The sequence below is a fragment of the Hyalella azteca genome, unplaced genomic scaffold (genome assembly GCF_000764305.2).
Source record: "Hyalella azteca isolate HAZT.00-mixed unplaced genomic scaffold, Hazt_2.0.2 contig7523, whole genome shotgun sequence".
NCBI classification, from domain to species: Eukaryota; Metazoa; Arthropoda; class Malacostraca; order Amphipoda; family Hyalellidae; genus Hyalella; species Hyalella azteca.
The window spans coordinates 10,001-23,794 of NW_025937646.1; the positions used below are offsets into that span (position 1 = coordinate 10,001).

At 40.1% G+C, this 13,794-nt stretch overlaps 1 protein-coding gene across 1 annotated transcript in view; it reads left to right on the forward strand.

Annotated features, from left to right (window-relative positions):
- LOC108664774 (protein patched homolog 3) overlaps positions 1 to 10,837 on the forward strand; it is a 10,971-nt gene extending 134 nt beyond the window's left edge. Inside the window, exons 1-8 of the mRNA XM_018151455.2 lie at positions 1 to 40; positions 4,075 to 5,394; positions 5,631 to 6,827; positions 7,055 to 7,246; positions 7,971 to 8,193; positions 8,372 to 8,516; positions 9,578 to 9,735; positions 10,576 to 10,837. The exon at positions 1 to 40 is cut by the window's left edge and continues 134 nt beyond it. Of these exons, the coding sequence (XP_018006944.2) occupies positions 4,103 to 5,394; positions 5,631 to 6,827; positions 7,055 to 7,246; positions 7,971 to 8,193; positions 8,372 to 8,516; positions 9,578 to 9,735; positions 10,576 to 10,728 (3,360 nt within the window). The 5' untranslated portion in view covers positions 1 to 40; positions 4,075 to 4,102 and the 3' untranslated portion in view covers positions 10,729 to 10,837. The remainder of the gene's footprint in view (positions 41 to 4,074; positions 5,395 to 5,630; positions 6,828 to 7,054; positions 7,247 to 7,970; positions 8,194 to 8,371; positions 8,517 to 9,577; positions 9,736 to 10,575) is intronic.
- Positions 10,838 to 13,794: the final 2,957 nt, after the last annotated feature.

Here is a 13,794-nt window from a genome sequence, read left to right on the forward strand (position 1 = left end):
GAATGAAAATTGTGAATAACACGTAACGTATATATAATCGGTAGGTTGTTTCAAGATTGAAACTGTTGACGATAGTGGACTGCTACAGTCATAAAACTATACGTCTGTATATAACTGTATATACAGCTTTTTTATATGTTTTTGGATTAATTTTCGGTGCTTTAATTCTTAATTATTTTTGTTATTTTGTAATTATTCCTAACAATTTCGATTTTTGAGTAGTATCCTATTTAATTGATTTTGTACTTATGTCGACCCAAATTCTATCACTCAATGCGCCTTTTAACTTGATAACGAATGATAGAAACATTCGAAACGTCGTAACGAAATAAAAATGTCTTTCGGTAAACTGATTTTCAATTTACCCGTGCAAACGAAAAATCTTGTTCGATCAATTGAAAAAACTAACAAGAAAATTGTCAATAAAACGAATTCTCTGGTCTTCAATGCAAACTGCTTAAAGGAAAAAATTTTGCCAACATATACAAATATATAACTAATATATATATAATATGATATAATATAATATAATATAATAAAAAGTACGCTCTGGTCTTCAATCAAACCTGTATAAATGAAGAACTTCTGCCTAACTACACTATTTATACAGATGTATTCATACATCTGTATATAACTTTCTACAGATGTATATATACATCTATATATAACTGTATGCTGATGCATACATACTTCTGTATATAACTGTATACAAATGTATACATACATCTGTATATAACTGTATACAGATGTATACATACATCTGTATATAACTGTATACAGATGTATACATGCATCTGTACATAACTGTAAACCGATGTATACATACATCTGTATATAACTGTAAACAAATGTATACATACATCTGTATATAACTGTTTACAGATGAATACATACATCTGTATATAAAATATACACTGAATATCAGAGATATGTAGACAAGAGAATTGATATGGAAAGTATATAGAAGAAATATGAAATATTATTAAATATATATGAAAAACATATAGAAGTATATAGAACATTTATGCTAGAAATGTATAATAGATATGCTAGAGCAGCATGATGTAACCCCTCCCCCCCTCGTGTCACCCCCCCCCCCAGTACGGTACTATGTCATCCAGGGGCCATACTTTCAAAACTCGCTAAGTGAACGTAAGTACTTACGCTCTATTTTCTTGTCTATGATTAAGTGAACGTAAGTACTTACGCTCTATTTTCTTGTCTATGATTNTCTGGTAAAGTATTACTTGAAGTTGTAGCGTAGAAATACTTGAATAAGTGCTAGGTATATTAATACTTGAAGTTAATATGGTACCGCATATAGTTCTCGGAGTTCTGGTATATTAAAACCTGGAGCCCTGGCATAAATATAATTCAAGCTCTGCTATCGAAATACTTACATCTCTAGAATGGAAATACCTGCCACCTCAGAGGAAAAACACCAACTAGGGTACAAGTAAAATATTATAACTGAGACTCAGTACTCACTGCAGTGAGTGATAGAGAGCGCATTTTCTCGTCGACGAAAACGTGAAGTCATGGACGGACAGACAGACGGACGGACGGACGGACAGACAGACGGACATGGCGAGCACAATAGTGTATTTTTTCCATAATTGAGAAAATTCGCTAAAACTGTACGTGAAAAATTATGCTTGTGAAAATTCATAGAACACGAAGTTGACGTATGCAAATTTCGGACACCATAAATGAAAACCATGTTTTCTCGTGAAGGTTATGACAAGTTTGGATCCAATGATATGGGCATATGGAGTCCATGACAGTAGAAGTAAAAAGTTATCTGTCATTATGTAAATAATAATTATTAAATATTGCAGTCCATCATTATGTACATAATCATTAATATGCATTAATAATAATACAATATTAATAATTATAATAATCAATATGCATTAATAATCATTAATGCATATTGTAGTTTATCAATATGTACATAATCATTATGGAATATTGTAGCTTATTATTTTGTATGTATATAGTCATTAGTGAATATTGAATTCCATCATTATGAATATAATCATTAATGCATATTGAAGTCTATCATTATGTTTATAATCATTATTGAATATTGTAGTTTATCATTATGCATATAATCATTAAGGCATATTTTAAATGATCGAAAGTTTTTACGCTCAAAATATAACGGTTCTATACAAATAAATTGAAAACTTATATTCAACAATGTTTAATTTGAACAAATGTTACAAGTCTTTGTAAACGTATAGATGAAGATTTTTTTGGAATATCTCATTTCCAAATTCTGTTGAAACTGTAAAATTTCAGCTCCAAAATCAATGATGAATTTATGTAGGAAGTTAATAACTTCTCAGCTCTGAAATTTATTTTTTTTATATTATTGCTGACTGGATGCTGCTGCCGCGTCGCTTCTACGAACTTTTGAGTTGTCATTGGGAAAATTTTCCTTCAATATTTTTTAGATAAAGTTGTATGAAATATTGAAAGATATAGAATACAAGGAATAGAATAGAATAGAATAGAATAGAATAGAATAGAATAGAATAGAATAGAATAGAATAGAATAGAATAGAATAGAATAGAATAGAATATCTACACTGTTAGAAAAATTACCGTTAACGGTATTACCGGCGTTTCAGTGGCCGGTCGGCACGTGAAAAGAAACACCGTGTCGCCGTTTTCATTCTAATTTAACACCAGAAATCCGTAAAACATTTGATAAAGACGGCAAAACAGTTTATTTTTACGGGGCGACCGGCCACTAGAACGCCAGTGGGACCGTTTTTTCACCGTTTTTTCTAACAGTGTAGCGTGCAGAATATAATTATAATTATTCACATAATTCATATGCATACTCACGGAGAGAATTATGAAGCTGAGGGTGGATTTAGGATATGTTGGCTACTAGCAAACATACCTTAGTTCAGAGACGCTGTCACGGCTTAGTAATTTGCCTTCACACATTCAACTAGCTTCTCAGTACTGTCCCAAGCACAGGTGGATAACATCATATCTTGTATACGGAAGTCACGGTCAGCATTTATTACCAGCGATCACTGCGCAAAACCTGGAATTTTAAACCTTTTTTGTGGTGCTAACTTCTGTCGTCATTTTCATTACGAGTGCATTCATTCATTACGAAGCTATTCAGGAGCATATGTTCAGTCTTAAAATGCCCAGCAAATTACGGAGCAGGCAATAAGTCCAGCAGCTATCTCAATCAATCGTCAGCTATGGAAAGATCGGGTTCCAAAGGCCGGATCCCTTGTGAATCAAGTCACGAAAAGTTCAAGAATCGGCAACAGGCCATGGGCCTATTTCTTCAGTGCCGACACTTCTATTCTATTCTATTCTATTCTATTCTATTCTATTCTATTCTATTCTATTCTATTCTATTCTATTCTATTCTATTCTATTCTATTCTATTCTATTCTATTCTATTCTATTCTATTCTATTCTATTCTATTCTATTACTAATAAGTAATTACAGCGCGCTGCTGCTACCTAGCGGGACCCATGCCAAACTTGAATTCCAGTATTCTCCTAGTCCGCTCTCAGAGCATTCAAGTTAATGGGAAAATATTGATGACATCTGATGACTTTTTTCATGTAACCTGCACTTCACTGACTGTAACTCAATGCTGCATCGAAAGCGCTATTTATTCAACAGGCCCAGGGTGGCCCAGTGGTTACAGTTCAGAGTACCAGGATTGGCGCAGAGAGGCGCGGGTTCGATCCCAGCTCTGTGCGCCAGTTTCTGGTCAGAATCGGCAAGGAGGCCGGGCGGTTAAGCAAAGCAGAATTGTAGCAGTGAGTTGCGAGTTCGAGACCACAAAATGCTGTGAATGTTCTGCTATGTTAAGAATCGGCGACAGGCCTACGGCCAACTAAACGCTGAAACCGGTATTATTATTATTATTATTATTTATATTATTATTATTATGACACGAACATATACATCAGAAACATACTTCATATCGTGCTGATGTGCTAGTCTTGTTGACAACATGGACATGCTCACTTCGCCTGCGCGTGCTGGAAAATTACCAGTTTTTTTAATGCGTCCGTGTTCCACAGGTGGCCGAGGCTAAAGAATCCAACAACGATGTCAACGGCCCCTGAAGATGACTCAACCGAGCGGCTGTGTTCCCTGCAGCCAGTCTCACCTAAAATCAAGTCACAGGATTTTTATCTCAATCACCGCCCTTTGGGACGGGAAAATAATAAGACTGACACAGAGGTGCCATCATGTAACAGACTTGATGCTGGCCAATCAGAGTCGTTATTTACAGAACAATATTTACCAGCATCATCTAACTATACCACTCTAAATGAGAGTAGATTAAGCAGATGCAGTCGATCTATTAGCTCATCGTTGGAAAGTGTATTTTTTCACTATGGAAAGGCGGTGGCCACGCGTCCATGTTTAACCATATTGATTTGCCTAGCATTGACAGGCATTTGCGGTATTGGGCTGCAAAAAATTACAGTTGAAGAACGGCCCTTCAAGCTGTGGATTCCACAAGACTCCGACTTTGTCAAGATTTCCGAGTGGCAGCAGGCTAATTTCCCCAACAAATACAGAGTTCACACATCTCTGTATGAGGCAGACAATGTTCTAACTCCAGAAGTTCTTCTTGACTTGCTATTCATGCACGAAACAGTTACCGCAACGGTGGCTGCGGTGCCTGGTAAACAAAATTCTGTAAGTGCACTCAATAACAGCGATGTCAGAAATTCTTCTGTGAAGGAAGACACGAATGTAAGGCTGGTCACGTGGCAAGATGTTTGCACGAAGCTGCCGACCATCATGAGCTCTACTTTATTTGGCAGGAAGAAGAGAAGTCCTGCCAATAATTCACTCAATGCCCGTACCATGAAGAAGAGCGATGATGTCTTCTTTGTTCACAGAGATCCACGTCAGGGTCCTGTGGATTTGAGTTTTCACGGCCCCGATGCTTTCAGCTTGGGCATTGACGAATTTTCATCTATTTATGATTCTCTGGCGAGTGTTTTTGTTACGGAGAGCTGTGAAAAAGTTCCTGAAGATAATAGACTGAAGAGACAAGTTCCTGAAGATAATAGAATGAAGAGACAAGTTCCTGAAGATAATAGAATGAAGAGAAAAGTTCCTGAAGATAATAGAATGAAGAGACAAGTTCCTGAAGATAATAGACTGAAGAGACAAGCAGGCTTTGACTGGAGCAGCTATCTGCATCGGGATGCATACTGCGCGCTGTTGGAGCAACTGGAGATGGAGTGTTTTGAGCGGAGCATCTTGGAGATCTGGGGCTATGACCGCAACACTATTGAGTCCCTCACACAACAAGACATCATAGACGCCCTTAACTCAACTCAGACGAGTGCAGTGTATGGAGTGCCTACAAACTTTGCCAGGTATTAGTTTATTTCATTAGTGTTTTTGTATTACGTAGTGTATTTTATTAGTGTATTTTATAATTGTATTTCATTATTGTTTTTGTATTACGTAGAGTATTTTATTAGTGTGTGCTTTTAGAACCTGTGCTGAGTATCGGATACACATTGTTTATTCGTTGAGGCAAACCAGTATTTTTCTAATTTCCTGATCAAATTCTAGATTTTATTAATTATCAAATAACAAACTACGCCAGGTATCTTGGAGGCGTGACCAGGGATGAGTCTGGCAAGATCATCGGAGCCAAAGCCATGACACAAACTTGGCTGTCACGCATCAACCCCGAGAGGATAGAGCCTGGAAAGTACATAGACGATTACGGTTCCGGAACTGAGGTTGACGTGGACACTTTCTACTGGGAAAAAGCATTTGAAAAAAATCTCCTCAACGCATCTCTGTACACCACCTCATCATTCTATTTTGTGACAGCTGGAAGCTTCAATAAAGTAAGCCGCGATGCACTCGAACGTGATCTCGGTTACATCATTCCAGGTTACTTGATCGTCTTCTTCTACATTCAAATCATGCTGGGCAAATTCAACGGCCTAGAAACGAGACCGTACCTGTCTATACTCGGGATCACTGCCGTGCTGCTGTCTCTTGTAGTTTGCTACGGATTAGCTTCTGCGCTGGGACTTATTTTTAGCCCGGTCAACAATATCCTACCGTTCCTATTACTTGGATTAGGCATAGACGACATGTTTGTTATAATGCAGTCCTGGAACAACCTCAGTGAGGAAGAGAAGCGCCATCCCCTCAATGTACGTATCGGATATGCCATGCAACATGCTGGGGCCTCCATAACAGTTACCTCTGCCACCGACATTGTGGCCTTTGCCATCGGAAGCACCACATCGCTGCCTGCCTTAAGATCTTTCTGTGTGTACGCCGCCATTGGTATAGCTGCCGTGTTCTTCTTCCAGGCAACTTACTTTGTTGCTTGGTTTACATTTGACCAACGCAGGATCGAGAGCCGCAGGCATGGCATTATCTGCTGTTACAAAGTCAGCGACTCGTATAAAGTCAACCAATGCAGTCAACGTGACTTGTGCCAGACATTCTTCGGGGGAGTTTACTCTCGAGTCCTCCTCCACAAGGTGTCCAAAGTCATCGTTCTGCTGGCCACGGCAACCCTTTTCTGCGCCTCTTGCTGGGGATTTTCTAACCTAAAGCAGGAATTTGACCCTGTGTGGTTATTACCACAGAACTCAAATTTTTACACGTACATCATGAAGCGCACTGAGTATTTCTCGTGGTCTGGATTGAGTGGAGAATTTTACCTCGGCAACATCAGCCTACACGAGCAGCTGCCAGAACTGGAAGCCTTCGTGAAGACCATAGAGCAGAACCAGTACATTGGTTTCATCGACTCTTGGTACACCAGCTTTAAGAGGTTGGTTCATTGACACCCAAGACCTCGCTACTTAGAACGGCGTTATACGGCATTCTAGTATTGATACCTGTGCTGCTTCTCATCTTTGTTTGCGTACCCTGATTTTACAGTCCATTGACAAGACCACAGGATGGACGAGAGGCATTTTAATCGCGTTTATTACAATTTTACATGCGCATGCTGTTCATACCTCCATACCTCCACAATTTATGCTGCTGTGTGGGCAGGTACTACGAGGACCAGGGGTACACAGTCCCCGACCCTGAGGGGCAGTCGTACGAAGCGTTCCAGGAGGACCTGAGCACCTTCCTCTTCTCGCCCTCAGGAGCAAAGTACCGCGACAGGAACTTTGTGTTTGATGGAGACCTGGTCTGCGGCAGTCCTGCACCTCGCGTCACCGCATCCAGCTTCGTTTTCAGGTATAGGGCGAGTGATCAGGATGGATAAAGGGGCTGAACTTTCAGTTAAATACCAAGTAATCGGTGATAGGAAGACTCATCAGTAGGAGTCTAGTAGAATTAGTAGTGCATTACGCGCTGGGGTCGATGGCAGACGCGAATTTATCATGATTTGCAGGCAAGCACATGTGTAGGTCAAGTTATTCTGACGAAGAGAGTGTTCAGACGAAGAGTGAAGAGTTATTCAGACGAGTTTACCTGGCTCAGCGGTGGCTCATGAGGTAAGAAACTACCAGACAGGGACTGCGTAAATTTTAAGCTTGATTATATAGTGGGTAATAGTTATGTCCTGTGGGAGATGCCACAGTTTATGGTAACCAAAGATTTCAGAATACGCAAGGTACCAGTAGTCTTGGAGGCAGTGGCCTTCTAGCGGAGATAGATATGCGTGTTCTTGAAAGGGAGTACCGTGGTTGAAGAGCATGACGGAAGAGGTACCCAGAATCAGGCAAGATTTGGCGGTGGACCTGTCGCGAATACCGGTGAAGGGCTCTTTCAGGTTTCCGTACGTTCACTGCTTACCTGGGGCCATACTTTCAAAACTCGCTTAGTGAACATAAGTACTTACGCTGTATTTTCTTATCTAGGATTGGTGGATTTTGATTGAAAGGCCGCCAATGATTGGCTGATGAACTTACGATCTCTTAACTTTTTTTGAAAGTATAGGCCCTTGTCACTCGTGCAGGTACCGCATACTCAACTCGACGCAGGAGGAGCGCGCGGCGATGAAATCTCTTAAGGTGGCAGCGCATGAGAGTGGTTTGCGGGGCGTAGTCGCCCCCTTCTCGCCCACGCACAGTGGCTGGGAGATCGACGAGATCATCGAGCAGGAGCTCTACCAGAACTTGGGGCTTGCGCTCCTCGCCGTCTTTCTCGTGACACTCGCGCTCATCGCTTCCTTTGTCCAGGTAGGAGGCTGCCAAAAATGAACATCCTAGAGTATCATCGAATAATGGTTAAGGTTAACCTGGTTAACCTTAACCTGGTTAACCTTAGCCTGGTTAAGGTTAACCTGGTTAACCTTAACCTGATTAACCTTAACCTGGTTAACCTTAACAGGTCATGACCTCCTTATAACCCCCGCAGAGCCTGCTGGTGCTGCTATGCGTGGTCATGACCCTCGTGGACGTGTTTGCTCTCATGCACTGGTGGGGTCTCACTATCGACACTGCCTCCAGCATCAACATGGTGATTGCCATCGGCCTCTGCGTGGACTACGCTGCGCATTTGGGTACGTGAGAATGTGGGCATTGCTGCGTACCCATGCCAAAGGGCATGACCACTAGGTACGGTTACGTGGGTAACCTAAAGCGGACATAGAGCCGCTAATTATACCGCTAGGCGAGCTTGGGGCGCCCTTGAGCCAGCGGCTGACAGGCATTAAAACTTTATAGGGTAGGTACGGATACGTGTGTACAAGTACCATGAAGCCTTCAGATTAAGCTATCCGCAATACTTTAGACTTCCTCTCATTAACCGAGCTGGTAAAGGTACCATTTATATGTGGGTACAGGTAACAGGAAGCCATCACATTAGGCTATCTGCAATATTGTAGACTTCCTTTCATTTAACCAAGCCAATAGAACAATTTTGAATTTTATTAAACGGTTCAAAAAGACGTGATATTTTGGCATCATAGCCACGATCGCTCTCATGTGATTAATTACATGTCATAGGGTATTGTGGATGTTGTGACAACGAGCTCATATAGGGGAAAGTAATAACTCACCTGATGTATGAGTATTGGAAATATTTTCCACCAAATGAAGATAGATTAGTGCTAACTTTACGTTATAATGAATCATATCTCATCTTATATCTTATTTTTCCATCGAGCATTATTTATTGTCTCCCAAAAATGGTGATAGTTTCCTGCCTTGTTTTGCTTCACGTATTCATGACCCTCTTTATCCCCGAAAGAAACGTTTTTACGAAGCTCGTCTTCACCGCAGGTCACGTGTTCATGACTCATGATCACCTCCTGCAGGTCATGACTCATGATCACCTCCCGCAGGTCACGTGTCCATGACTCATGATCACCTCCCGCAGGTCATGACTCATGATCACCTCCCGCAGGTCATGACTCATGATCCCCTCCCGCAGGTCATGACTCATGATCACCTCCCGCAGGTCATGACTCATGATCACCTCTTGCAGGTCATGACTCATGATCACCTCCCGCAGGTCATGACTCATGATCACTCCCCGCAGGTCATGACCCATGATCACCTCTTGCAGGTCATGACTCATGATCACCTCCCGCAGGTCATGACTCATGATCACTCCCCGCAGGTCACGTGTTCATGACCTGCCAGGGCACCCGCGACGCCCGCGTGCGGGAGACGCTCGCCCGCATCGGCCCCGCGGTTTTAAATGGCGGCTTCAGCACCTTCCTGGCCTTCATCTTCCTGGCCATATCCGACTCTCACGTCTTCAAAACATTTTTTAAGGTCAGTTCTTCAATGAAGAGTTTCTCCATCCGTTTTTTAAGAGGCTAGGTTAGGTATAGGTTAGGTTAGGTCACGAACCCAACCTAACCTACCTAACCCAACCTAACCTAACCTAACCTTCTTTAAGGTCAGTACTTCAATGAAGAGTTTCGTCATTCACTTTTAAAGGAACCAACTTGTGGAGTCTTCGAATACCATCTCTCACCCTAATTACCTCATTCAAGCAGCATTCTGCAACTTTATACAAAAGATTCCAGGGCCTTCGTCAAAAAACGATTTATTTAGGATTTAGTTCAATCGTCAGGTGCGACCTTCTTGCAAGGCATTACAAAAATATAGTGGTCTACATACATCAACATTCAAACGGAGAAAAGATGATGCCTGAGCCTATTATTTGTTTCTTTCAAATGTTAAAATGAAACATGATAAACCTCTTCAAATGTGTACCGCCACATACATTGGTAGAGTAGAAAATACTTCATTTCAGCCGACATGTTCATGGCGGTTTAACAAACACAAGGATTGCGAGCGATTGCCCGGTTGAAATGTATATAAAATATGTATATAAAATTTTATATTTTATTGAATATTGATCAGAGTCCAACATCGAGTAAAGAAGTATAGAAGTTTCTCGAACCGCAAGCCTTTAAGATTTGTTAATACCTTTTCCTATAGATAGTTTGAGATGAAAGCCTTTTTTCCGCTCATACGAGGCGATCGTATTTATGGATATACCATTCAGCGGTATCATTCCATACCAAAAATTGAGGTAGGTTTATTGCTGGACCCAGAGTAAGATAATGGTGAACTTAATGCATTTCTTTTATCAACAACCCCCAGGTATTCTTCGGCGTGTGCCTCTACGGCCTCTTCCACGGGCTGGTGTTCCTGCCTGTGTTGCTGTCCCTGATTGGCCCGCAGCCTTACGCCCACCGACCAATCACAGCGCGACACGTCAGCGATACAGCAATGGCTGACCTAAGAAGAGGCTGAGCACAAATTATTGAGGAGTTTGGAAAGTAGGCCTATCGGATGACATGGAGCGCCTCAACCCATGATATAAGTACTTATATTATCAGTCTGCTTATATCGCAAGCTCACAATTAAGGAATTTAAAAGCAAAGAAAACGTCAAGCAAATTCACCATATCGATATTGAAATACACATTGACGAGTGCAAGTGTTGAATGGAGCTGGACTCCAAAACGTTTTCAATATCGATACGGTGAATTTGCTAGGCGTTTTCTTTGCTTTTAAATTCCTTGTGAACCCATGATATACATGTGTTAGACTCGTATACAAAGCGTAATCGGGAAAAATTATTGTACACTCCCCGCGCATTACAAGACCAATATGTCGGTTGGACGTGTACTAAATCCAATCATGTACCTGGAACCAATGACATCATCTACATCGATGATGTTGACAAGATGATTTCCAACCATGACTTATTTCCAAACAAATAAGTAACCGTTCTAGGGTGGTTCGCGTGTTATGTGGGTGATTCGTGATTAATTGGTGGCGGTTACATGAATCTCTCAAACGCTAGGACTGCTTGTAAAGTCGACACTAATTACGCAAGGTGCGGTGCAGACGCAGTTTTCTTTGCGAATTGTTCATTATGAATAAAATGCCTTATATTTGTAAAAACGATCAAATTTATAGAAACTCTTGACATTTTCTGTCACATTAGGCCTGACGAAGTAACCCTTTCCTTACCGCACCAGACACGTAGAGAAAATATTGCCAAAGCCCCCACGGAAACCCATCGCAGAAGCTACTAAACTTTTTGTGATTATGTCGGGTTCAGTTGATAAATAAAAAGTTTTTATATATTCAATAATCTCAACAGTTTAGAATCGCGATCATCAATGGACTATTCAACTACAGAGAGACTACAGAGAGGAGAGGGACTTCGCTCTGTCCATACGAGACAAATAAATGATAAATAAATACACGTCGAAATGAACAATGCAGAAAGATAATTCAATAATCCATAATACAATAATTCATAGACATTGAAGAGCACTAATCCATGTTCACTCGTACCTGAGACTATCGTACTGCAGCCTATAATAGCTCAGTCAGCATCGCAGGGACACCAGAGACAAAGTGCTCTAACTTGACTGGCTAGGCCTTACCACAGGTGCTATTCCGACAAGTAGTGCGATAAACATTCTTACACTAACCTTCTTGCGGATAACCTTCTCGTATATAGCTTTATCCTCCTTCATCATTCTTCTGTTATCATATTGGCTGTGTTCTCTATTGAACGTCTTCTTACCACGTCAGTTTCCTAAGATTTGTTATTTTTATACTTCTGTTTTGTAAAAACGTTTTGTGTAAATATGATATATCTGCGCTACGAGTAACTTTGAATTCATTGTTTCCCCTTACCGATGTTGTTATCGTTGATACCGTAAATCCATTGAGCCATGAATCAACACTTGCTCACTAGCCTCCACACATTCAACACTTGCACACTAGCCTCCACACATTCAACACTTGCACACTAGTTTCAACACAGGATGTAAAAATTCAAAATAAAACACATGTATTTTTGTGTAGTGTATTATTTAATGAAACATTTTTATCGAAACATCGCAATACGTTGTGCCAATGCACGGCAGTTAGCGAAATTTCACAACAAGATTATTATTTGGATGAAGTTGAACACTATTGAATTCAACATATGATGAATATCTTCACAGCAATGCAAAATTTAGCCCAAGTTCAAGATGGAACTATTACAGTAATAACAATCTGCCATAAACTATCTAAATGGAACAAATTAATAAGGGATAGACATTCATGAAGTTTGCGGCCGGTGCAGTTTACAAGTAGAAAATTCGTGATTTAAACTTAGAGCCTGAATGAAATTCACCGATAACTGCTGGTTTATAAAAAAACTGACAAAACCTTCAGAAAAAGTGTTGATGTTTTGATGTTTTCTGGTAAAGAGATATTCCTTTTCACCAAAACCAGTCACGTTAACACATCGAGTGCGGTATGAAGTATGGTATGAAATACATTGAGTCCGGTATGAAATACGCCTTATATACCACATAGCCGCACTTAAAGTGTTAACAAATATCGTTGTCGCAACGGAGATCGTTATTATATATAATAATCGTACCATTAACTAAATGGGAGATGAGATGGAATTCGGTAGAAGAATAGTTACTTTGACAAGTAAAAACGGTCAAAAAGCATGCTGCATGCATGCTTTTTCTCGTAAACCTGTCCGCAGTTACAAATAGTTTAATTTAGTAGGAGAAACTAATTTATTCACATCATGACCGCGTTATTACTGCACCAGATTTGTGCTAATGTAAAAAAATCCTTACATTAGTAACGACTGCCGTTGCCACAACGATACAAACGGTTCTTGAAGACGGTGAGTTCGTGATAAAAGTTGTAAAAGTTGAAGTTTACAACACAATTCATGTTGAAGTTTATAAAGAAATCAAGTTATGGAAAAAAATCTTTACATCAGTAACGATTGCCGTTGCCACAACGATACAAACGGTTCTTGAAGACGGTGAGTTCGTGATAAAAGTTGAAGTTTACAACACAATTCATGTTGAAGTTTATAACGAAATCAAGTTATGGTTTACAAGGTGATGTTTAAGTTAACAACATTTTTCATGTTGAAGTTTATAACATGGACATTAGCAGTTTACAGCATGATAGCTGTGAAGTTTATAACATGAACAGCGTAACAGTTCACAACATAGTCAATGTTGAAGTTACTAAAGAGATCAGTGTTGCAGTTTATAAAGTAATAATGTAGCAGTTTATAGCGTGATGGATGTTGAAGTTAATAAAGATATCGGTGTTGCAGTTTGTAACGTGAATTATGTAGCAGTTTATAGCGTAATCAATTTTGAAGGTACTAAAGAGATAAGTGTTGCAGTTTCAAAGTAATAATGTAGCAGTTTATAGCGTAATCAATGTAGCAGTTTACAGCGTGATCAATGTTAGAGTTTAAAACGTGATCAATGCGTAAATTTATAACGATGAGCAAGTCATCCCACACAAACGACTTGTATATTTGCAC